Source organism: Agelaius phoeniceus, chromosome Z (genome assembly GCF_051311805.1).
Source record: "Agelaius phoeniceus isolate bAgePho1 chromosome Z, bAgePho1.hap1, whole genome shotgun sequence".
NCBI classification, from domain to species: Eukaryota; Metazoa; Chordata; class Aves; order Passeriformes; family Icteridae; genus Agelaius; species Agelaius phoeniceus.
This window is the reverse complement of record NC_135303.1, coordinates 49,290,930-49,316,403: the sequence shown is the minus strand read 5'-3', so window position 1 is coordinate 49,316,403 and position 25,474 is coordinate 49,290,930. Positions and strand designations below refer to the sequence as shown.

At 37.0% G+C, this 25,474-nt stretch overlaps 1 protein-coding gene across 2 annotated transcripts in view; it reads left to right on the top strand.

Moving 5' to 3' along the window:
• Positions 1-25,474, top strand: part of PIGG (phosphatidylinositol glycan anchor biosynthesis class G (EMM blood group)) — an 81,174-nt gene that overhangs the window by 4,918 nt on the left and 50,782 nt on the right. Inside the window, exons 4-9 of one of the 2 annotated variants that reach the window (XM_054652362.2) lie at positions 1,427-1,615; positions 3,169-3,307; positions 6,859-7,071; positions 15,082-15,299; positions 17,699-17,980; positions 24,996-25,453. In XM_054652362.2, coding sequence (XP_054508337.1) covers positions 1,427-1,615; positions 3,169-3,307; positions 6,859-7,071; positions 15,082-15,299; positions 17,699-17,980; positions 24,996-25,453 — 1,499 coding nt within the window. Of the gene's footprint in view, positions 1-1,426; positions 1,616-3,168; positions 3,308-6,858; positions 7,072-15,081; positions 15,300-16,009; positions 16,031-17,698; positions 17,981-24,995; positions 25,454-25,474 lie in introns of those variants that run through there. The other variant, XM_077171272.1, reaches the window with a different exon arrangement.

The following is a 25,474-nucleotide window of genomic DNA, read 5'->3' as shown; positions in this document are numbered from 1 at the left end:
GAATACGTGAATAAAGCTACCCTTGTTCTGAGATATTCACCTGGCAATTAAATAGAAATTGAATTTGTATGTCATTTTGGTGTGGGTGCTGTAAAGCTAAGCATTTGAATCCCTCATGCATCTGCTGTAAAAAGTGTTGGGATGATACGTAATCATCAATTTATCACTCTTTAATTTAACTAAGCATGCCATTTTCTCACAAAACTTGCTCTGGTTGGAAGTTAGACTAGTTGCTTTGTTTAAAAATTCTGCTAACCACATTTTCAGTTTGCTATCAGATATTTTTAATTAGTGCAATCTTTAAGAGGTCCATTAATATATTAGCTTGGTGTCTTAAAGGTATACTTTTATAGTATTGCATCACTTTTGTAATTGCAATGGGAGCAGTGTTTCTTTATGTTGTAAAAGAAGGAGCATAGAAAGTAAGTGAAACAAATGCTGATAATTTTTACTCTGGGCACATTAGAAGAGTAAATGCTTTGACAAATTTACTTCATTTTTGAACCTTTATGATTTTTAAAACCTCAAGCCATTGACCTGCTGCTACTGACTGAAGTATTTTATTATTTAAGAAAGTTAGAAAGGTCTAATGTGAATTGGAAGACGTGTTTAATTGTTTATATTGATGAGACTTGCAAAAGCTTCCACCTGAAGTAAAAAGTACCAATGTTCTACTAGATCTGTGGTTATGTGGCTCTCAAACTCTTTATGCAGTCCTTATGCTGTCTTAATGCAGTGTATTAAACACACAGCTTTTTACAGTTCTTTTGGTAGTTATATACAGACTCAACAAAGTAGTATCACATGGGAAATATTGTAGGGATTTTTAATAACTGAAGAGAATATATGCAACTAAAAATGTATTGTCAATCTAAGCAGGAAAACAGTTGGGTTAGTTTGAATAGAACTTTGCAGTTTTTCTTTCTCACTGTGTTGTCAGTTCTTTTACTCATAGCAAGTTCCACCTTCTTGTGTTTGCACACTAGCAAAAATGGAGCTGAGAAATTAGGGTTTGTTGTACCCCTGAGCTTCCCATCATTAAACTGAGACATTTTGTTGTACTTTTGATATGATGTGTCACATGTGAAGTGATAATCTGGATTGTGCAGGGTGAAAGTGACTGAAAAGTTCTTGGGACAGTTTTTAAAAGTTTCTATGGAAGCTTGGCAACTAGATTGCCTTGTTGCATGTAACCTGGTGTGTCCTTACCAGAAAAGATTAAATGGGGTGAAGAATCTATTTTGTTAGACAAATATATTTGAGTGCCTGACATTGAACTAATCAATTTTTTTTCTTGTTAACATTGCCCGTGTAAGTTCATCAACTTCTATGGAATTTTCATGGGTAGTATATGGTTAATTTTTTTGTGCTTTTTAAAAGAGGGAAGGTTTTTTTTTACCATATAGTTGTTTTCCTTTTCTTTGAGGTTGATGATAATGTTACCAGGCATTTGGATAGGGTGCTAAAGAGAGAAGACTGGGATCTCCTAATACTACATTATCTGGGGTTGGACCATATTGGTCATATGACTGGGCCAAACAGCCCATTAGTGGGACCAAAACTTCGTGAAATGGATAACATACTGAAGAAGATTCATATTTCCCTTCTTTCAAAGGTAATACAGGTTCTTCTTGGGTCAATGTCTGTTAGTTGTGGACTGACATTAAAATGCTTGCTGGTTGTTGTTGTTAGCTTCTTTATTAATAGACTAAAGTGTGTATTCTGTTCTTTGCTTTCCTGGGCTATTTCCCAGTGTAGAATTTTTAAGGATTTGGTGGCTGACCTTAGTAACATCTGCTAACAGCCTCTTCTGGGCAGCTGTGGGACATAATATCCCCTTGATGTGCAGGAAGAGGAGAGGAATGCCTGCCAAAGTTCTCTCATCACTAGTGAATTAAAATGGTTATTGATGTGCTTTCAAGTAATGAAATTCTGCAGAAGGAGGAATGGGCATGTGTAGCTAATGGTTCTGATGTCCAGAATTATGAAGGCATACTTAATTCTTAGATAGTTGATAAATTCAAATGGAAGTGGTGGTCTTAATCTGCATTTTTTATGGTAAATGTAGCACATCTGAATCTATTTTTAGATTTGTAAATACTAGTTGTCACTTACCTAAGCAGTCTGGATACTGAAATACCAAGTCCTAGTTCCAGGTGGCCTGAAGCTCTTTTTTTTTATTGTTTGTTTTTGGCTACTGCAATTCAGAATAACTGATCATGAAATTTTAATAATATTTTTAGTCAAGTGGGTACTATAACATGAAAAAAAAGGTTAAATCCTGTGTGTGGAAGTTCCAGGAATGCTACAGTTTTCTGTTTTTTAGTATCTTTGTTTTTGCCATTTATATTCAAGCCTTTATCTTTGTTTTAGAATACAGACATAATAAAAGCACTTTATTTTTTGGATAGCATGTGTACTGGTAATAACTAGAGATGATACAAAAGTGCTTTGTTGTTGAATGACTGTTAATTTTCTGCCACTTTGGTTAGCTCAAAATTCTTGGACAGACCTCACTTAAGTTTCTGTTTCTCTTTATTCAGAAACATACACCTCATTCAACATCATTCTTCAACAATCATTATCAATTAGTCTTCATTGACTGTTAGATTTAAATACCAAATCAGTCAGATTTCAATCCCTAATAAAGCCCTTGGGAAACTATCAACCATTAGAAACAGGATTATTTTTTAATATTGAATTGATATTACGTTAGTATTTACAATATTAGTAATTTGGCATTTATATTAAAAGTTAGTGAAGCTGAGGGAATGAAGAGGGGGATTATTTCTGTGTTAATGATGCTCTTCTGGGACTCCTGATTTTCTTCTCATGGTGATAGCCTTTATTTAGTCTTCCAGAGAGTTTCTTGTAACTCTGTAAATTCAGGGTTTTTTAAAAAAGCTTTTTTTGTGCCTTTTTTTTTTTTTTTTTTGCTAAGATACTGGCAAGCATGTTAGATATGAATATGCCTTAACTTTTAAAAATTACTATTACTGAGTTATACTTAATTGCAGTGATCTCTTATTATCTGCCCCAGGGTGAGCAAGTTTCAAAACTGAAGTTAATTTTGAGACATATTCATGTTTGAAAATGATGAAGATAGTGAAATTATATAAATTAATTCTGTTTGTATGGTAACTTAGATTTTTTTTCTGTGATTTGCAGGAGGAAGCTTCTCTTCCCAATTTGTTAGTTGTTTGTGGGGATCATGGAATGTCTGAAACAGGCAGTCATGGTGGTTCTTCAGAAGGAGAAGTGCACACACCACTACTGTTTATCAGCTCTGCTTTTGGGAAGAGAAGTGGTAAGGATCAAAGAAGCATGACGTTTTTTAGAACTGTCCTAGTTTCAGATGGAATAGAGTTAATTTTCCACTTAGTGGCTTGTACAGGACTGTTTTCTGGATTCAGTATAAGAATAATGTTGATAACAGACTGGTGTTTTCATGTTTACTCTGAATCAAGGACTTTCCTGTTTCCCGTGCTCTGCCATTGAGCAGGTGCAAAAGGAGCCATTAAGGAGCATAGCAAGGACATCTGACCTGAACTGGCCAAAGGGATATTTCATGCCATGGAACATCAGTCCTAGTATATAAACTGGGGCTGCCAGTCACTGCTTGGGGATGGAGTGGACATCACTCAGCAGGGGGTGACAAATTTTGTTGTGAAGCACTTGTTTCTCTTGGGTTTTTATTCTTCTCCCATCTTCTTTTCATTACTATTATTAGTATAATATTTAATTTTGTTTCAATTATTAAACTGTTCTAGTCTCGACCCATGAGGTTTACCTTTTCTTTCTCCTCCCCACCAGGATGGGGGGTGGCTGCATGGTACTTGGTGCAAGGCTCCAGTAGGTACCAGTGCATAGTGTACTCTAATAGGATGGGAACACTACTACTGTATATAGCTGTAACAAGAATAGCAATAATAATTATGTGTAGATTATAGTAGTTATTATTGTAAGGGAAAGAGGGGAGAGAGAGGAATAAAACCCAAGAGAAATGTGTGATGCACAATGCAATTGCTCACCACCTGCTGATTGGTGCCCAGCCCATCTTCAAGCAGCAATCCACAGCATCCAGTCAACTCCCTCCAGTTTGTATACTGGCTACGATGTGCTATGATTTGGAGTATTCCTTAAAGCAGTTCAGGTCAGCTGCTTCAACAGTGTTCCCTCCCAGCTTCTCATGCTCTCTGGCAGAGCACAGGATGTGGAAAAGTTCTTGATTTAGTGTAAGCCCTTCTGACCAGCAGCTAAAACATCAGTGTGGTATCAACATTATTCTCATACTGAATCCAAAACATAGCCCCTGTATCGGATACTAGGAAGAAAATTAACTCTGTCCCAGTTGAAACCAGGACTAGAACACACTGTCAACTCTTAATTTATATTATACTAGAATTCTTTTTGAAAAGTGCTTTGGTTTGTTTTACAGTTATTTTGGAAGCCCATTCTGTGTGTCTAAAACTCTGGTTTCAGCTAAAGTTAGCATCTGTATCTCGGTGAAACCGAGAATCATGAATGAAGCTTTGTAACCAGTGAGAGAATTGTGTATTTCTGAGATGATAATCTTTTACAGCACTTTTACATCCAAATGTTGAATGCTAATGAGTTCTATTATCAGAATATTGGGCTAATGGTAAATGAATAGATGTATATACAAAATCCTATTTGAAGTGGGTTGAAACTGTGTCTTTCAGGGCCAGAATATTTCCTTGGCCTCTATTCTTCTCTCTCAGACAGCTAGGATAGAAGAATGAAAATTTCTCACACGGAGTCCCCCAGAAGGAGGAAGAAAGCCCTTGGGAGACTAGAGACTATTGGAAATAGGATTATTTGATTATTTTTTAACATTAAATTGATCTGACCCTTGTGAAAGGGTGAGAGGTGATGGCACTGATAACATAACTATTGATTGCTAAGTCTTAAGGATAGAATATGGACCACGAGTTTGTTTACTGTACAGGCTGCTTAGTTTTATATAACTGATGTGAGTTCACATGGTTCTAAAGCTGATTTTCTACTTGTAGATAATGACAAAAACCAAAAAACAGACAGTTAAAGGCAAGAGGCAATAAAGAAATGGACTGGGAATCTTAATCTACTTTGTAGAGTTGTGCTTAAACAAAATTCTTGACTGAGTGGATAGGTGGAATGCAATTATACCAGGAGTGAATATTTTCCTCAAAATAATACTCCCTTCTGCCTTTCCTTCTGCCACTTGTTCATTTCCATGTCATTTCTTTTCTTCTAAAACCTTTGTGCAGAAACTTGATTTATTTATCTTGCTGGAAGTTCCTGCAGCATGGTGGAGGTAGATTTTCCTGTAAAGTTGTTATCCAGCTGCAGTAGAAAGCACTGCTTGAGGAGTCCTTGACTTCTTCTCCAGTCTGTAAACAAAACAAAGTCAAGAGTGGATCAAAACTCTTGGCTAAATTTTTATTTTATGAATTTCACTAGCATGTGTTGACAGCCAGGCCACAAGAGTATAGATTCTGTAAATGCAGTCTCCTGTTCATTGGAATTAGTTTCTGTGAGGTTTAACCTGAATGAGCAGTTCTTACAATTCAGTGAAACGTATCTATTTACCCGTCTTTTGGAATAGCATTTGTGATTTCTAATGCCTTTGTAAATATCCAGCAGTTTACTTTTCATTGGTACAGTAATCAGGATTCTAGTGACTGCTCCTTATGATCCTACTGTAAACAAAATGTACGGTGGTTAATTTGGTAGACCTCAAAATAGTAATCCTGTGGGCTTTTTACATTTAGTATGCTGTCAGAGTATTACTTGTATAGCCTTCTACAGAGATGTGTCACCCATGATTGGCTAAATGTGTTTGGGTAGTTTGGCTTTTTTTTACCAGTTAAGAACTTGCCTTTAAAGATAAAATCAGAAAACTGCTGACATACAGGCACTCATGCAAAGAGGCTTTATGGATTATAGATGGCATTCTGTACAAGTATGGGATTAATCAGAGCTAGATGAGAAATGAGGCAAATTTTAATGCTCTTAAAAGCAGCCTTGAGAGGAATAAAGACTATATAGAATTCTTTCTATACTGCATTTAAGTCAAAACTCAATGCTTGAAGTTACAAAGAGGATGAAATAAAAGCATATAGAAAACCACCGTTACCTAACTGGTTTAGGATGAAAAGAAACAGCTGGAAAAACAAACAGAAGGTTCCTTATGTTAGTAAAATCATTCATGTCTGTAGATTTCTGTGGGACTGAAGGCTAATCCTGATAACTGCAGTAAGTTAATGGAATCTTACACAGGACCCTTAAAAAATCACTAGGTTTTCCTGCAGGTAGCCATGGATTTGGAGCCTCAACATTCTTTACCTGATGTCTAATTCTGTTTTCCTAGCAACCTGATATTAATTAAATCTTGAGCTGTTGTCATTATATCAAGATGCTTCTGGAATGCTGTCAGCATTATTTTAGGTTCTCATTCTTTGTTCATATATTAAATCGACCAACTGTAGTGTTTTCTATTATTTCTAATGTAAAAGTTATGAAACTCTCTTAGGATGTAGGCTGCAATTTGATATTAAGGTGATGTCCTGGACCATCCATTTTCTTACTTCTACTTGTATAACATTTATTTTATGTTTACAGTAGTTATTATCATTGAAGAGTGGCGCTGGCAAAGAATTTAATAAATTTTGGATTTACAGCAGCAGAGGATAGCAGCTGAGAAAGATCAGTCAGCTCTCTGTAGACCACTTAAAATAGCTGATCTAACACCAATGAAACAATTTTGAATCTAAAAAGGTACCAGCTGTCTCTGGAGAAATAGAATGGACTTGTTATTGAAATACTTCTTTTCCTCTCTCTTTTTCTTTCTCTTAGCTCCTCCAGCCCAACCTGAGCATGTGCAGCAAACAGATTTAGCTAGCACATTGGCAATAGGTCTTGGCCTACCAATTTCAAGAAACAGTGTTGGGAACCTTATATTGCCAGTTGTTGGAGGCAAGACAATGAGAGAACAGCTACGTTTTATGCACTTGAATGGGTTCCAGCTCAGCAGATTGCTGCAAGAGAATATGCCTGCATATGAAAAAGGTAAATTAGCTAAAAAAATGTTACAGATATACTAAAAGGAGGTTGTTTATAAAACAGTTTGGATTTTTAAATTCAATAGTATGGCATTGCACTGCAAGTTAGCTATTCTTTTGAGAGCAGTATTCAGAACAGTTGTACTAAATTCAATCTTTACTGCAACCTACTTTATACTGCTTCTGAATACAATTTTTTAAATGACTACTAATATTCCTAGTTGGCAAAAGAGCAAAAATAAGATGGAGTAAGATTAAAGTAAAAATGCCAATGTAGTTAAATCTCAGTGGTTTCATAACTGCTCTTTGTGAGGTGTTCTATATAGGGCACTGACTCTGAGCTATTTGGAGAATTAACACAATGGACTGAATTTTCTAGTTTAAATAAAAAGATGCTTCAAGTAAAGCTGGGAGATAATTTAGGGTAAGTTATCTTTTTATTTCATTTTTATGTATTTACTTGAAATGAGAACCTGGAGAACTGCTTATTAAAAATGCATGAATGTGTGTGTGTGTGTATGTGTGTGTGTGTGTGTTTATTTGGAGGAAAGAATAAAAAACAAGTAGAAAAAATAAACCAAACCTAGCAAAATGTTGTATTTCATTAGGAAGCATGATACAGACTGCAGTATAAATAATGAAGTTAATATGATAATTTTGTTAAAAAAATTGAGTCAGAGGGTGAAGGAGAATATTTTACCATTGACATTAGAAGATGTCTTAAAGTGACTCTGAAGCTTGTCAATTGATTTGTAATCTGTTGAGTTATTAAAATAACTAGATGAGAATGCAGAGCTATTGTATTGCTAAGAATAATTAAAGTGAATACCAGCGTAGATTTTAGCAAAATAATTGTTCTAGGTCAAGAATCAATTATCTTTCAACATCACAGCTTCTAATCATAATTAAACCTTGTCCAGGAATCTCAACAGAACAAATTCTGCTTGTAGCAACAACATGCCTATAGCAGGACCCATGCTCCATCTCTTCTGACATTTTTCTTCTGCACAAATTTCTTCACTTAACCCAGTTGTGTCAAGTGAGGAACTTGCCCTGTTGAGGGGTTTCAGGATACGACTGTGTTGCTGAAAATGCCATCACAAAACTCCTATCTTACAGTATTTCTGCAAACACTGATGAAACAGGCTGGAGTTTCTACCAGCTTCTTGTTTATATCTTCATTTTCATTTTATTTTTTTGTCTGGGAACAGTTTAATTTCAACTTGTAGCTTTCATCTGAGAAATGAAAGTCAAAATTGCTGAGGATAAAAATGTGAGAAATTTTTATGGTGCTTGCTTGTGACTGCAAACTTATTAGAGGTGATACCATACTGGAAAGAGTTTGAGAGCCAAAGCACCCACAATGACTTTCTCTCTTTTCAGTAATGGAAAGTCTCAATAATGTGGTGGAAATTAAGCTTTTTTTACAGAGTCTTAATGTCAATTTCCCCTGTTTCTGTGGACTTCTTAGAGAGGGTCTTGTTTTTCTTAGAGTGTCCTAGATGTGCAAGGCTTTGGTCTGTTCAGTTAAGACTGGCAGGGAAGCAGTATGTTCTGTTTCTTTAGTATTGTTTGATTGATGTGGATACTTCAGGCCTAGAAGTACTAAAGACAATGCCACTAACTCAGTGACTTACATATGTAACTCAAGAGCTGCATGGATGGCCATTTGTTTTGCATGGCCTTTAAGTGAAGATAAATGCTTCCCACTATCCCACTACAGAAACATAGACATCTCTCCAGATTCCCCTTACCTTGCAGAGAAGTTAGTATATTCAGTAATCTGATTCATGTCCAAGAAGGTTGCCTGCTCTTTAAAAAAGGGAAAAAGGAAGGGTTCTGGGAACTGCTGAACCAGTCAGCCTCACCGCTATACTTGTAAAGATCACAGAACAGATCTTCCTGGAAGACATTTTAAACATGTGGAAGACAGAAAGGTTATTGGAAATTACTGACACTACTTTGCCATGGGAAAATTGTGCCTGGCTAATTTAATGTCCTTCTATGATGGACAAAAGATGTGTCATCTACTTAGACTTCTGTAAGGCGTTTGGTAAGGCCTCCCTAAACATTCGTGCTGCTGTTGTTAGAGTGATATGGTTAGACAAATGGACTCTGTAATGAATAAGAAATTGGCTGCATGTCTGTAAAGTCGGTGGCTTAATGTCTAATTGGAAGCCAATAATGAATGGTGATGTAGCAAAAGATGTCTCCATTAACAGTGCTGGCAATGAATGAGATAATCTTAAAAGCAACTTCCAGCCTGAATAATTCTACAATTCTAAGATTGTAAGTTTGGAATGTGAGGAGGGAAAATTTATCTTTATGTGAGAGAGTGGTGACAGGCATGTAGCTGTTCCTGGGAGTGGATGATGAAATAGTTGAGAACTTCTGAGTCAGGATTAGTGCACAGACCAACATGGGCAATATTTTATGGGTGTCTAGGGCAGACAGTTGGATTGTAAGGAATTGTAGCTTTTGTTGTAAGGATTGTAGCTTTTCAGACAACTAGAGGAGGTCTTATTTTCACCATCCATGGTGCTCATGTGATGCTTCAGCCATCCTGTTGCATTTCAGGCTAGATAGCTGGACAGTGAGATGGACTGAAAAGTGGCTCACCTGCTGGGTTCATGTGAATGTGATCAGCGGTACAAAGTCTCCCTGAAAGCTGTTGTGATCAACCACAGGGCTTGACTCAAGCTAGAACTATTCAGCATCTTCATCAATGATCTGGCCAGTGGTACAAAGTGACATCTCAGCAAAGGAAGGACACAACAGAGATCTGGGAGAAGTGCTTGATGCAATAGGTGGGTCTCCTGCCACTCAGAAGCACTTTGATAGCCTGGAGAAATGGGCTGACAGGAACCTCTTAAGGTTCAGCAAAGGGAAATGCTAAATCCTACAGCTGGGAAGAAGTAATCCCAATGTATCATAGCAGATTGGGTTTTGGGTGGCTGGAGGCAGCTGGAGGAACCACCACGGGGTGACTGGGGATACCAAGGTGAGTATCAGGCAGCAGAGCACCCTTGTGGAAAGAAGCGCAATAGCATCCAAGGTAGCATTAGACAGTGTCAGTAGTCAGTCAGGCTGGTCAGTCCTGCCTCTCCTATCAGTTGTGGTGAGCGGGCATCAGGAGTCTTGGGTCTGGTGCTGGGCTTCTCGGTACCATAATTTAGTGGATGTAACATAGTAAGTGTAGTGCATGGTCATGAAGGTGATGAAGGAATTGGAATGTCTGTCGTATGAGGAGGGGCTGAGGGTGCTAGGTCTGTTTAGGAGGGGTCTTATCAATGTAGGTAATATATGATGGGAGGCAATAAACAAGATAGGACCAGGGTATAATTGGTGGTCCTCACAAAAAATTTGGAGGAAACCTTTTTCGGTAAGATTTGTCAAACACTAGAATGAGTTGGCAAGAGGGGTTGTGGAGGCTTCATACCTGTAAACATTCAAGACCTGACTGGACACAGGTCTGAGCAGTCTTCTTTAACTCACCCTACTCAGAGCCTTTAATCTGTATTTATGGAACTTCTGAGCACTCAGCAGAGTTGTGCTGACAGCTCTTGAGCTGTATAATTTCTGAATTCCACAGACAAGGTCTTCTGCCAGATTTTTTGGAGTAAAAGAAACCCCAAAAAATAGTTGGATTCAGCTGGACATCACTCCATTTGTTTAGTTGGACATCACTCATATTGAAACTGCTGCTGCAGTTTCAAGCTTTCCACTGCAGATTCTCCTCTAGGAACAACTAGTGGATCAAAACATTTCAGTTTCAATGCTAAGAAAAATGCCTATACTTGCAAGGATAGCATAAGCCTTGCTGCTTTAAAAAAAATATATTTTTGACTCTTGAAGTCCTGTCCACTGCTGTAACTTACAGCACAGAGATTAGAGCAACAGCTGTTGGTGGCACCATGAGGATGATGACTGAGTCAGGAAAAGACTCACCCATTTTAAGCTATATCATAAAATGTACATTCATTTTTGGTGGAATATTGGTTTCCTTCTTAACACAGTGATATGAAGTCAGCTGTCAGTTGAGTTGAATTGCTGTCAGATGGGAAGGCAGAATGATTTTAATAAGCTGTTTCATAAAGAAGCCATGGATTTCCCTGAATTCAACTGCTCCAATGTTAAGAGCAAACTGTAACTGTACACAAAAATGTCATAATTTCATCTTCAAATGTGTTTTAAATGTATCTGTTAAAATAAATAAAGAACAGAATGAAGGCAGGTCAGTAACTTCCCCCCCCCCCACCATATTTGTTTGCATAAACACGCATTTTCAAACAAAAAAGCTGCACAACATTTAATGGGACTTGGGCTTTGCTTTATTGAGGTTCAAAAGAATCCTCACATTTAAGCATATCATCAAGTAAATTAAATTTTACATGAGAAACTTGAAGGTTGACTAAGGGCTTTATTATTTAAAATATATTTTTGAAACATGGTAATAAATTGTAATGTGAGGCATAAGATTTTCTTTTGATAGATGTGGATACATGCAGCTAAAGAAAAAGTCTGAAAAAGGAGAATAAAAATAGCCAGCAAAAATTAAAAAGCTGAAAGAAGAATTATCTAAAAACACACTTTGGGTTTTTGAGCAAGTTCATACCTCAGTGTAAGATAGGCAGCCCTAGGTATCTAGCAATGCTTCCTTTATGTTCTGAACTTCTGAACATGTAGTTGAATGATAAATTAGGACCTCTTCTTTGAAAGACATTTTACAGTGGAATGAAGAGCCATGCTGGAGAGCAAGTTGGCTGGTGGTATTAAAATGAGTGCAAGCTTTTCAATTTGGGACTGATCCTAAACTTGTATTAGATTAAAATAATTTGACTTTTACTGGGACATGTATATGTTGAAACTGGAGAAGTCACTTTTACATTATTCATTCTTTCTTATAACTCTTTTTAAATTATTGTTGCCTGTGACTGGAACTAAGTGAAATTATTGTCAAACAGATGCTTGCAAAGCTTATCCATCTGGTTGTGATAAGATGGTAGTGAGGCTGAAGCAGAAATTGCTAATGTAATACTATGCAAGTAAAACATTGCCAGTGCTTTGTGAAATACGCAGTTGGGCAAGCTTTCTTTGGATTTTGCTTCAATTTTGACTTGTTTTATAAGTATCTTGTATGGGAGTGACTTGCCAGTATTACCTGCCTGTTACCAAAATGTGTCTCCAACAACTTAATGCCCATGACCCATATTATTTTATGCCTTCTGCATATAAATGTGCCACTTAACCAATATAACTGAAGTCCTCTAATGAAATTTGGCAACCATGGTCTTCTATTCCTCTCTGAAAGATCTTTAAATAATTCATTCATGAGAGTTTGGCTAAAAGTCATCTTTCATAGCATGGACACCATAGTTTTGATGGGCAGTTAGCATGGAAAGGAAAAGATGAGAATGAAATAAAAATGCTGAAGGGGCTGAAGAGGAAGACTAGTCAAGAAGCATGAAAATGGAGCAGAAGATGTGGAGAAAATTTATTTATGTTTCAAAATATAGCTTGAACTCATTTCAGTCTTCTGTATAATGAAAAAGTGTCATGCCAAATCTCAGTTTGATTAAAGCTCATTTTAGATGATCCTTCATGGATGTCCTCAAATGTATGAATATTTAACTCTTATTTCAAATATACTGAACGAGAAACTTTACAGGGAAGTCAAAAGAATTACAGGAAGGAAATAGAATCGTCTGTGTGCACTGGCAGCTATCTTGATATACAGGTGTTTGCTGCTGGCTGGATTGTGCTTTCTGGCAGATTCCTGCAAGTCCCCTGCATAGCAGGGTCAGCATGCCTTGGAGTCTGCTGGAAGTCTTAGGAAAACAAACTGCACATTTTGAGTTAAACATTGCCTTTTAAAATTCTCACCTTAAATTCAGCCCACAGTAAATGATGAAATATCTTGTATGGTAAGAGACATGAAAATAGTAATTCTTTCATGACTACATGAGTTGAGAATAGAAATACTTCATTCAGCTTCACTCACTTGAAATAAAATTTAAAATATTTCTAGATTTAATAATGCACTTTTGCTGAAAGGGCTTAAAAAAAATAAAGTGGTTTTTTTCCAAGTGGAATACACTGTTCATCTACGAGGAGTGAAAAAGAACTGCAGCTTAAGTCTTTGTGACACCAAAGTTATTTCACTCATTGTTTTAACCTTTCTTGTCTGAAACTGTACAGCAAATGTTTCACCGTACTTTAAGCTAAAAAGGGAAGAACTGCACATTATATAAAATTTCCAAATTGACTTTTTGTACTTAAGTTATCATTACCTCTCAAATTAAATTGCAGGGAAATAGCAAGTACTATTAGTGTGAAGTGAAATTAAACATATATTTTTCAGAAAAAATGCAGATAAATGTGAATATTCGTGCATAACATAAGTTTCAGTGAGCTATGAGGTTCTGAAAATTATGCTCTTGCTTTCCATGTGTTATCAACTGAATTTGTATTGTGAATGCATACTGTATTCAATGATCAGTATTTGAAAAGCAGAGTCACAGATTAGGTAAAATAGGACTGGATCACTGCAGGTTATTTAGTCCAACTGTCCTGCTCGAGCAGGATCCCCTACAGCACATTACTCAGGAATGTGTCCAGACAACTTTTGCATATCTCGAGAAAAGGGCTCTGCAACCTTTCCGTGCAACCTGTTCCAGTGCTCAGCCACCCACAGAGTAAAAAAGTTCTTCCTCATGTTTAGGTAGAACTTCTGTGTTCCTGTTGCCTCTTGTCAACAGGCAGACTCCTGCCTGTTGCTGGGCACTATGGAGAAGAGCCTGGCTCCTTCCTCTTGACACCCTCCTTTCAGATACTTACAGACATTGATGAAGTCCCCTCTCATCCATCTCTTCTTGAAGATGAACAGGCCCAGCTCCCTCAGTCTTTCTTTGTAGAAGAGATGCTTCAGTCCCCTCATCATCTTTGCTGCCCTCCACTGGACCTGCTCCAGAAGCTCCATGTCTCTCTTGTCCTGAGGAGCCCAGAACTCCAGATGTGCCTCACCAGGGCTGAGCAGAGGGACAGGATCACCTCCCTTGACCTCCTGGCAATATTCTCCCTAATGCACCCCCGGGTCCCATTGGCTTTCTTGGCCCCCAGGACACACTGCTGGCTCATGGACAGCTTGTTGTCTACCAGGACCCCCAGGTGCTTCTCCACAGAGCTGCTTCCCAGCAGGTCACCCCCAGCCTGGGCTGGTGCCTGTGGTTGTTCCTCCCCAGGTGCATGAGGGTTACCCTGCTCTTGCCTCTGTTGAATTTCAGATGTTTCTTTTCCCGTCCCTCCAGCTTGGCATGGTACTTCTGAAGGGCTGCACATCCCTCTGGGGTATTGGCCATCCCCTCAGCTTTGTGTCATTAGGGAACTTGATCACGGGAGGCCTCTGTGCCTTCATCCAAGTTGTTGGTGATTAAGTTAAACTTCTTTGGACCCAGTGTCGATCCTTAGGGGATGCTGCTACTAACAGGCCTCCAGCTAGATAGACTTTACACTGCTGATTAAAACCCTCTGAGCTCTGCCTTTCTTTTAGTTCTCAGTCCACCTTCACCATCCACTCATCCAACCCATACTACCAGCTGATGTGGCATGTGTGTTGTGTCATTTGGTGTTTTCCCTATATATCAGCTATTTGATAATTTCCTATTTAGCTTATACAATGTGTTCCAGTGGACAGCATTGCTTTCTTCCCCCTCCAGTATCTGAAGCATTTAAATTGTTTGTCCTGGAAACATTTTGTAAAAATGAATGCTTATTCTAATAAGTTTGTCAATTGTTGGAGGTCTTGACAGTTTATTAGGTTAGAATTAATTGCTTTTATTCCAAGTAACTGGTATTGCTGCAGAAAGATAGTGTGATTTTGTACCCATGAAAAACTTTTCAACTGCCATATCAATTATATGTTTTTATACATTTTACAAGCAAATAAAAAAATATGATCACATCTCCAAGTAATCTTAGTTCATGGACCCTCTTTCTTCTTTTCTCTTTTTCTCTTCAGATCCCGGATATGAACATTTTAAGATAGCAGAAAAATCCCATGGAAATTGGATCAAATTGTATTTAGAGGGGAATAATTCAGAAATACTCTTAAATCTTGGAAAGAAGGTCCTGAAGCAATACTTAGAGGCCCTCAAGACTTTGAGTTCTTCATTAAGCAAACAAGTGGCACAATATGACATGTATTCAATGATGGTGGGGACTGTGATCATCATGGAGGTATGAAAATCTTTTCTGTGTAAAAGTTAAGTGCACAAAAGTAAAGTATCTTGGTGTTGGATATCTAATGTATACACTTACTAGTCTTTAAAATTACTGAATATGGGTTCTTAGGGTTGGCTGACATTCTGCTTGCATGATTAATACTCTTTTTAAAGTAAAATCTGGCCTTTAAAATGATTCAACTGTGCTTTTGATATGAATTACTTACATTTTAGTGTATCTAGTTACAGTAGATATGCAGATGTGCTACAACTTTAATTACTCCCATATTAGTTAGCCTCCTATTTTTGAGTGACTTTACTGCATTAGGAAAAAGAAAAAGAGTCTGGCAAGTAAATCCCTAGCTGTTCCTCTTTATCTAATATTGAGTATAGCTGCTGCAAACAGGCAATACCTTATATGGAAAACTCTCACAGTTCCAGGAACTGTTCCTTGTACTGATAGATTTAGAGCCCTGAAATAAATACTTGCTGTAGAGTTACCTCCTCATATCTCCTGTAGTTACAAGGATAAGAAATACCATATCTTTAATTTTAAGTGGATCTCTCCAAGTGATGTTTTGGGGAAATTCAAGCACTGGGTCTCCTTTGTCCTGACGGGGCTCTGTGCCTTGTCTCCCATGCACTGCTCTCTGCATAGAGTGCTTCTGAAATGGCTTTCTGGTAGAGTGCTCAGTGGGGTTAGTCACTCTGCTGATCACTTCACAGGAATGAGTTCCACGGTGCCCTTGGGTAGATGGGATGGTAGGTTCTGTTCCTGCTCTACAGATGGAAGATCTGGAGGTGGACAAAGTTCAGTGCAAAGCTGAAGGTGCATATCTTTCTTTGTTCCTTTATTTTCAGAACCTGTTCATTCAAGTTGGTGACAGTTACTTTAGATTTTTTTTTGGTCTGCAGTTGTAGATGCTTACTATTTCTTGAAAACAAATCTTAGGTGTTATACAAAATCAGTCTTCATCAAAGAAATATGCAGCTACTAACCACAGAAATTTTTGTTGAGAAGTGTATGCTTAGCGTAGCTGTAAGACTTCAGCAAAATGGCTGGAGTTATTTATTTTCTCCAGTGCAACACCAAAGAAACTGCCTTGCTCTCCAAAATGTTTGTCTTGATATCAATTTTCCACCTTCACTGAATAAATAAGAGTAGAGAAACTCAGATGTCTCTTCAAACTACATTATGCTATAAATGCCATTTATCCTGTATTTCAGATGAGGAGAATACCTCTGAGATGTGAACTGATGACAGTGCATTTGTTCAAAAGACCTAAATGTAGTTTGGTAGATACCTACAGTTCAAGCATTTTCCTGCCATGAGTGCTGTTTTGGTTTTGAGTGATGGGCTGAAATGTAAGACTTAAGCCATAACTGCATATTTTCATAACCAAATGAAATATGCAGTAGAATGTGAAGAAACAGCAGACTATTGCAAAGATTTTTTTTGTCTACTTTACTATGTCTCACTGTAGTGTGGGAAAAATTTTTAGGCATAGGTCTTCACAAGTGACAGTGAAAGATTACGGGTTGACAGTGGTCTGATATAGTTGTTTTTGTTTTGATTTGTTTTAATCTTGCTCTAGCACCAGCTGATTGAGGTCAGTCTAGTCCTAGCTCCATCTCTGCAGCTTGCAAGCATTTTAGCGTGTGGCTGAAATTTCCCACTTTTTGGTAAAGGTTTGTATACGAGTTGCAGAAAGTTTCTTTGTGTTGATCATCTCTGCTGCCACAGTTATGTAAGAGAAAACTTGGAATTCTGCTTGATCTGTGTGCAGGTCAGAGCAAAGTGAAAGTAAAACCAATAAATTCAACTAAGATCAGGAGAGATAAAAGAAGTACTGGGAGAATTCATAAACTAGAAATTCAGCATACACTTGTGTGATGGTATGAGAACTTCCCCTTGTTTGGGAAGCTATTTAGCTCAGCAGGATCTCATACATATGTATTTCTCATACAGGAAATAAATTTCCTTTGACAGAGTGGATTAACTTCAGGCATTTACAGGTGACAAACAATGGGTCAAATTTGTTTGGTTAGGAACTATTTTGATACTGGGAGTTCAAGATCTTTTACAGGGAATGAAGGTCATACATATCATTGGTTGCCACAGGTGAGGAGGCAAATGATGATTTATTAAACTTGGGAACTTGTGTGTTTAAGCCCTTAATAAGTGAAAAGACAATATTGGGTTCTCCCATTTATATGGTAATATCTTACTGAGGGAAAAGAAATCCAACATAATTCTTCACCATTGTTTTTACAAAGTATGCATATTAGCATAGTGACATGGATGACAGCAGCATGATTTTTTAATGTGAATTCTTACTGTATAGCTAACCTCAATTTTTTTTTTACTGCTATAGCTAACCTCAATTTTCAAGGTATTAATTCTTTTTTTTCTAGGTTCTGATACTGCTTTTGCTCAGTGTTCCAAAAGCCTTGAGCAAGCGGGCAGAATTTGAAGTGCCCCTCTCCCCTCCACTGTTCTCTCTGCTGTTTTACTTGATGTGTCTGATGCTGTGTGCTGTTCATGTCATTGTATGCACATCAGCAGAAAGTTTGTGCTATTTCTGCAGTATGTCCTGGTTAACAGCAGTTGGAGTGATGATGCTGATTTCTGCACTCATGTGTGGTATTTTATCTGCTGTCGGAAAGATCTTAGAGAATTACAGACTTCCACTGAAGGTGAGAGCATGCATTAATTGTGTTTCAAAATGTTTTATCTTTCATATACTGTCTTATATCTTTCATAATATTGTCAGTTAAAATTCTGTTTTCTCTGCATGTGCTTAAAGAAATTCTTATTTGTAATGCAATATGAATATGTATTATTATTTAAAATTGTAATTGAAATGTGTTGTTGTTCCTGTGGCATGATACTGACCTGATGAAGATCTAAGAAGTGCTTTTTTTGACATGATTTGAGGAATTTTTTTAAAATACTGTACAGTATTTTCTGGTTGACTTTATGAGATTGGAAACAATTATGCCTTGTACAAATCCTATGCTTTTACATAGTTAGGTTTCACAATTGCAATTAAAGCAAGATGTATAATGCTTTACAACAATATGAACAAAGGAAAAGTGATGATACAACAGACAGTAATGCTGTAAGTATACCTTTTCTTGTGTTGGTGTTACTAATGTTTGGGTTTTTTAAAATAGTTTTGAAAATGCAACAGAGAGAGATAATTTAATCTGTCTTTTCTACTTTTTAAGTTTAAGGAATAGAGTTTGTTAAAATCTTGGGAGTTCTCAAAGTGTTCTCAGTGCAAGGAGTTACCTTCTGTATGTTACTTGATGAGTTTTATTGTTTGTGTTCAGTAGAATACAGGTAATTCAAAGGAAAGTGACTTTTCAATGCCTTTTCTTCCACTGTGAAACTCAGTGTGCTAAGAGCCGTCAGTCAGACCATAAAATCAGCTTCTAGCTGTTTTTTCTACTGCTTGTTAGTCATATTTTTCAAAGGTCTCTGATGTTCAATAGCTTCACTGCTCATAGTACTCCATTTGATGGTGCAGTCTCTGTGCAGTACAGTCCTTCATCAATCTGTTTCGTAGAATCAAGCTTGGGGGTTTAGTACCTTTTTTTTAGTGTCTGACAAAATAGGGCAAGTACATTGCTTTTATGATATGACAACATGCTCTATCAAGGAAAAAAACAAACTTTCCAACTTGAAGAAACATTTTGTAACAGCTGTATTTCTTACAATTCAGAAAATTCAGAATTCCTGAGTAAAGATTTATTTTGCAGTCTGTGCAGATATGTGCTGTAATTCCTGAGTGTAGATTTAAATTCTTATAAGTAGGGTTGCTAATATATTTTATTCAAACTATGCCAGATTATAATTTTGTTTCCATAATTTCTGACTAGGTGGTTTTTTTCTTAGAAAAAGAAATAATTGAAATAATTATTAATGCTTCAGTGTAGAAATCTCACGCGTACTTGGTGTGCAATGACAAACACAACTACGAAAGATAAACTTGTTTTTCATTTTGTTACTAGTTTTTCTAATTTTAGTAAACAGTAGAAATTGAAATACGATGCATTTTGTGGACCTGCATAAAATTTACGTACATACCACTTCAGTAGCATGGAAAGCAATTGCAAGAGATGATACCTTTCTTCTCCAGGTGGATAGTCTCAAAGAATCACAGAATGATAGAATGGTCTGGGTTGGAAGGGATACAAAAGATCATTTGGTTCCAAATCCCTTCCATGGGCAGAGACACCTTCCACTGGACCAGATGCTCAGAACTCTGTCTAGCCTGACCCTGTTGGGGCATCCACAGCTTCTCTGGGCAACCTGTTCTAGTGTCTCACTACCCTCAGATCATCTGCTTCAAGTTGATAATACACAAATGAGATTTTCATCAATTGTTTGTATGTTTTTTTTTTTCCCAGGGCTGGGGCAGATAGAAATAAAAAATATTGGATTCTCCATCCGAGGCTGGTCTGTGATTGTATTCCTACCTGAGATATATCTGAAAATGGGGAAGCTTAAGTAAATCTTATGAAGTTTAGGCAATAGTAATTCTGGTTGGGCAGACATGACTTTGTATTCAGACCAGTAGAAATACATTTTTGTCATCCTGTCTTCACTCCTATTCCATAGGTGACTGAATTACTGGATGTATCTCATCGCATCAGTCAGGGATGTTCAAGTTCCACGTGTCTGTTCAAGTTCCAAACAAAGCTTGAAATATTTCTTGGGTTTAGTTAGTATGTGCCTTCATTCCAGATATGTGTAAAAGCAGTGACTTGGTTCTGAATAACATTTTTATCAGTCTCAAGGCTGTTGTAGAATGATGTGGCGGGGTTTTTTTGGGTCTGCTTAGACAAATACAGAGCCTGAGAAGGTGAAAGGAGCAGTGTATAATCTGGTGCTGCTTGTAATGAAGATGTGTTCCAAACGTTCATCTCCATCTTTCATCCCCTTTCCAGTAGAATGCCTAGGTTTCAGGGGAGAAATGGGTTGCTTTCGTATGCTGTGTGTTGATCTCGAGGGGCCTTCTGTGTGAGTTGTGAGTGTCACTTATGCTAAAATATCTCTGAATCCAAGTGTTTTGTGACCTGTGCATCTCCACAGATGTTTTGTGAATCTGCCTGTAGAGTCCACTTCTGACAGAATTCTGAAGCCCTCATCTTCTGATGGTGGGAATAGAATCCTGAATCTTGCCCTTTCTGGTTAAAAAAAAAGCTAAAAAGCCTTTTCTAAGCTCAAGCTATACGATAAAATGTAGGTATTCTAAAAGTAATTAAGATAAGCTCTCCTGTTAATGGCTTCAGAGCTTTTTTCCTTCAAATTGTTTCCGTTCTCTTCTAAAGATTTCTCTGAAGTGCTTCTCATTTGTAATGCTTTTTTTTCCCCACTGTGGCTGAATATAGAAACTGATTACCAAGTTCATGAATTTTCTGAAGACCAGTGCAGGCAGTGTTAGCATCTGCTTCCTGATGGTTATTTATAGATTCTGATTGCTGTGTTTTTAGCAGAACCAGTCCCTTCTTTTAGTGATACTTCAGGCTTTAAATAGTTCTGCAGCCCTTTATGAATTCCAGAAAATTGTTTAAAATTTTAACTTGTTGTTCATAGTTTCACTGTAATTGCTTGGTAGTTGATATAAGCATGGTATTTACTACTACTAATTGTGGGTTTTTTTTTCCCTGTTTCTGTTAGAAATAAAAACTAACCATATTTTTGAACTAGAATACAGAAGTTAAGGCTTGTCAAGTAGAGGTCTTGAGAATTTTCATTATGCAGAATTATAGTGGGTTTTTATAACATATACAAAATGTCCTTCTTTCAGTTTATTTTAAAGCACCTGTTCATTTAACAGTACTTTTGATTTTCCTCCTTTTTTTGATATTCTTGATGAATTGAACAATGTTACATTTTTATGCAATTGCACCTAAAATATTTTTGTCATTTTCTGACCTGGGGAGAAAAAAGCTGATTAGGTAGTGTCTTTACCAGATAGTGTTCAAAAATTATCCCAAACTGCTGTGAAAATGTAGGAGCAAGTGTGATCTGTAGTACTTTGTCATGGAAAAGTTACCATCATAGAGAATCATGGGTTCAGGGAGCTCAGGTATCAGAAGGGAACATAATGATAAGTGTTTAAATTGTGAGTGATGGTGAGCATGAAAAATAAAATGTTTCTCCTCTGAAGAGTAGTTGCAGAATTTCTCAGGCATTAGCTGTAGATGGTTAATCACAAAAAAAAAAAAGTAACTGGAATAAGAGAGTGCAGGAGGCTTTATTTCAAAGTGTAGAAGTTTCAAAATTTAATGATCAAAGGTGCATGTACTCTGTCATTTATGTACTGACACTTTTGCAAGCTGGCAAGGTATGTTCAAAGATGGGGCAGAGAGGTCAGTTTCTGTTGCTTAAATATTAATGCTGATACATCAGTTGTTAAAGTTGCCTTGGCTTGGGAGATGATATGTTTACATCGTTTGAAGCCTGGCATTTAAAGATTTCTAAACAAAAGCTTTTGTTTTAAGTTTTTTTTGCCAAGATACCAAACAAACTGAGAGTAATACAGGTTTTTTATTGTCTGGAGTGTCTGCTGAGTTCCTGAGGGCTGGAAATGTTCAGCAGCTGGAAAAACAGAGCTGTGAATATCAGAGTAAGACCTACATTTCAATGCCTTTAAACCAAATCTAAAAAATAGGTACAATCTAAATAATCGAAGGTCAGACTGTATATGACACCATACTCATGGCATTCGTAATAAGGCACAGTTAGTTACTATATAAGGAATTAGAAGTAAATGTAGAAAACCTTGATGAAGGTATTTCTAGAATTTCTTAAGATTATCAAGGCTCGGGAGATTATAATTTGCATCATAATTTTTAATTTTGCATAGTGATTTAACTCTGATCTGAGATGTGGTTTATCACTAAATGTCATTGGATTTTAATCCTTTGATGTAAATGTAGGAGTAATTTTTTTCTCTTTTCACTGAAGTTAGGAGAGACAAGCAGGCAAAAAATACAGATTTCTGATCCTGGGTCATTTCACATTAATGCCATCATTTTAATGAGATTTTTGTATGTTCCCCATTGATAATGCATCACTTCTTCAGTTTTCATATCAGTTGCTGACAGAAACCAGATACAGGAGACCAGTCCTTCTATAGATTTTATGTTATGTCTTACAAAGAAGACAAATTATATCATGGACTTTTTCATTCTCATTTATTTAGGATCTCAGATTCCTTTGTCTCTGCAAGCTGATGGTGCTTACATGCTCGTTTATTTAGTTAGCCAAGATCTTTAAGGTCAGCATGATAGAATTATTGGAATTTAAACTTGCTGAAGATCCATCATGTACTGTTCTTGTCTCAGCTTTGTGAATTTCATGCTCTTTGGTCTTTGCAGAGACTACCTTGTCCTTTTGTTCCAAATACCAGCTTATGGTATTTGCTTTTCAGAATAGAGTACTAAACAAACCTGAGTGGTCTTTAGAACACCAAAGAAATTTCAAATGCTAGTAAATTTAGATTGAACCTGGGCATTTTTTCTGATTATTGGTATTTTTCTCTCCATTATTGTTGTGTGTAACCTCATGAAGACTTTTTGGTTGTGTGGGATTTTGTTTGTATGTTTGTTTGTGTTGTTGTGTTCTGTTGGTTTTTGTTTTAAGTTAAACGAATTTGATGTAATGTATTCTTTAACAACACAAGAAATGAAGCAGATGTGAATAGGTCATAATTGTAGTTATAGCTCCTGCATCCTTTCACATATGTGTCATTAAATTTTGATTTTGCAAAAGTTCTTTTTTTCCTAAACCAAAACTAATAATGTTAACTATCTTCTTGCATCATGTGTTTGTTGTCCTCTCGATGTTACATTGTCTTGCTTATTGGACAAAAATACATGTGCTGCTGTCAGTAAGTCATAAACACAAGTAATACTTGCATTTAAGATGCTCAGAGATACTTGTATTGTTTGTACATGCTTACTTATTATTGGCTCAAAGGTCAGTTTGGTTTGATTTTCTATTAACATGATTTAAACTGTGCAGGAATAGTAGTACACTGTACATCTTTTAATTTAGTATTTTCTCTCTGAAATTTATCCCTGTGAATATTCAAGATTTTTTAAAAAGTTTGTTCATAGGTCAGATGTAGGAGGATGATGTAGTTAAAATACGCAGTTAAAGAAATGAATGTGAAAGTAGTTTCAGATATCTTTGTTCTGAAGTAAAAATGGCATGCAGTAATTTCAGTCTGGCTTTTAAATTTTTGTTTCACTAGGTGCTTCAAATACATTTTAAGAGATTCTGCATAATATTCTGTAATAGTGCAAAATTAGATAAAATAAAATAGTAATGTGTGACAGTGTCTTGACAATGTTGTTCCCAAAATTCTTCACAAGCATGTATGCTAGCCTATTCATTAAGGTATTGTTAGGAAGCTCCTGGTGGTTCCAGTGTCCTCTGGTTCTTGCTTTTACTTGCTCTGGTCTCAAGTTTTTGACATACAGGCTTGTCCCCAGCTACTTGCAGTGGCATCTTGAAACACCCACAGGTGGGACAGGGAATGGGGTTGAACAGAATATAGGAGAGGATTTAGTAAGACAGGATAGACCACAGTGACCAGGCACAGGGCTCAGTCCGAGATGTCCACTGGCTCCTGCTTATATATGACTGAATCCTTTCTCCTTTCCCCTCTTACTTTGCCCCTGCTTCCAGCATGTTCCTCACCACCCCCTCTTCCCCACCCTTGACATTCTTGAATCTCTCTTTAATGAGTTGGTAGAGATCCACAGGCGCTCTCAGATACCTGTAATGCCCATGTACTGTCACTTCTCCCTTATCTGTTACAGAGTCCAGACTGATGCTCTTCAGAGCTGTGCCTGTGATTTCTTACTGGCCTGTCAGTTAATGGCTGAAGAGTTTTGGTCATCTCTGTGATCTTCCTTAGTGCATACTTACCATGGTTGTGTCTCTCTGTGGTCTTTTCATGGCTTTCTCTTTGTGCTGAAATGGTTCTTTACTTGATAACAGCAATAAACTGGGTACTCTCAACTTCCTCATGCCCTTATGCTTTCTCTTTAGCCCTACCATTGAAGGCAGTAATGGTAAGGCAATTCCAATTAGCTGCTGAGAACAGGAAATTGAGCTAATGAAGGCATTAGACAAAAAATATTGTGGTTTTAGATAAGCACAGTTTGTAAAGTAAATAATAGATGGGTAAAGGTTTAAAGTAGATTTTATGATGAAAGACGCATTTCAAGCTAAGCAAGGTCACGGGGTGCCATCAGGCAGCAACTTTGTTAACTTGAGTAGTGAAGGCTGTCACTGCATTGAGTTGAAGATATCACAGATTTCAACTGCTAGAGAATTACCTATTATCTATATCTCAAGATTTCTGCCGGATTTCTATTTTTACTTCTACTGATATGCAACAGGGCATGAACTTCCTTTGAACCTTCTGTTACAGGGTGGTAGGGAATCTTAATCTGTAAAGTTGTGATGATTATTCATAGAGAAGTTTTATTCCTTAAACAGAATGCAGTTTTAAAAATCATTACTATGTTGTAGTGCTGAGTATGCTTCACTGAAATTTTGAATTTCTAAAGATAGAAATAAGTTATCCTGCTATTTGTTTTGTTTTCATTGGTGAATACTTACAAGTGAAAGTTTTACATACTTTTTCACCACTTCTTTTTTTCTTTTCTTTTTTTTTTTCAGAATCCTGTTGCTTCCAGTTATAGCTGGTCAGAAATAGATGTCCTGATTCTGGCTGGAACTATTGGCCATGTTTTGAGTTTGGGGGCAAGCAGTTTTATAGAAGAGGAACATCAAACCTGGTATTTTCTTATCAATACACTTTGTTTGGTGCTGTGTCAGGAACTTTGTAGAAATAATTTTCTTCTGAAAGAATGTGACCCTCAACATAGCACCAATGTGAAACAAAATTTTGATAGTGTCAGGGAATCCTCTGAGTGCAAGAATATAGACATTCCAGCTGCAAGTAATTCAAAACTGGGCAAGGCTACCTCTTCATCTGAATTCATAAAAGGATCAGATAAGTGGATAAGCTTAGCAACTCCATGGATCATCCTTATTTGCTGTCGGCTACTTCGATCCTTGAATCAGACAGGTGTTCAGTGGGCTCATCGGCCAGACTTTGGACACTGGTTGACAAGGTTGGTATCTGATTTACTGCC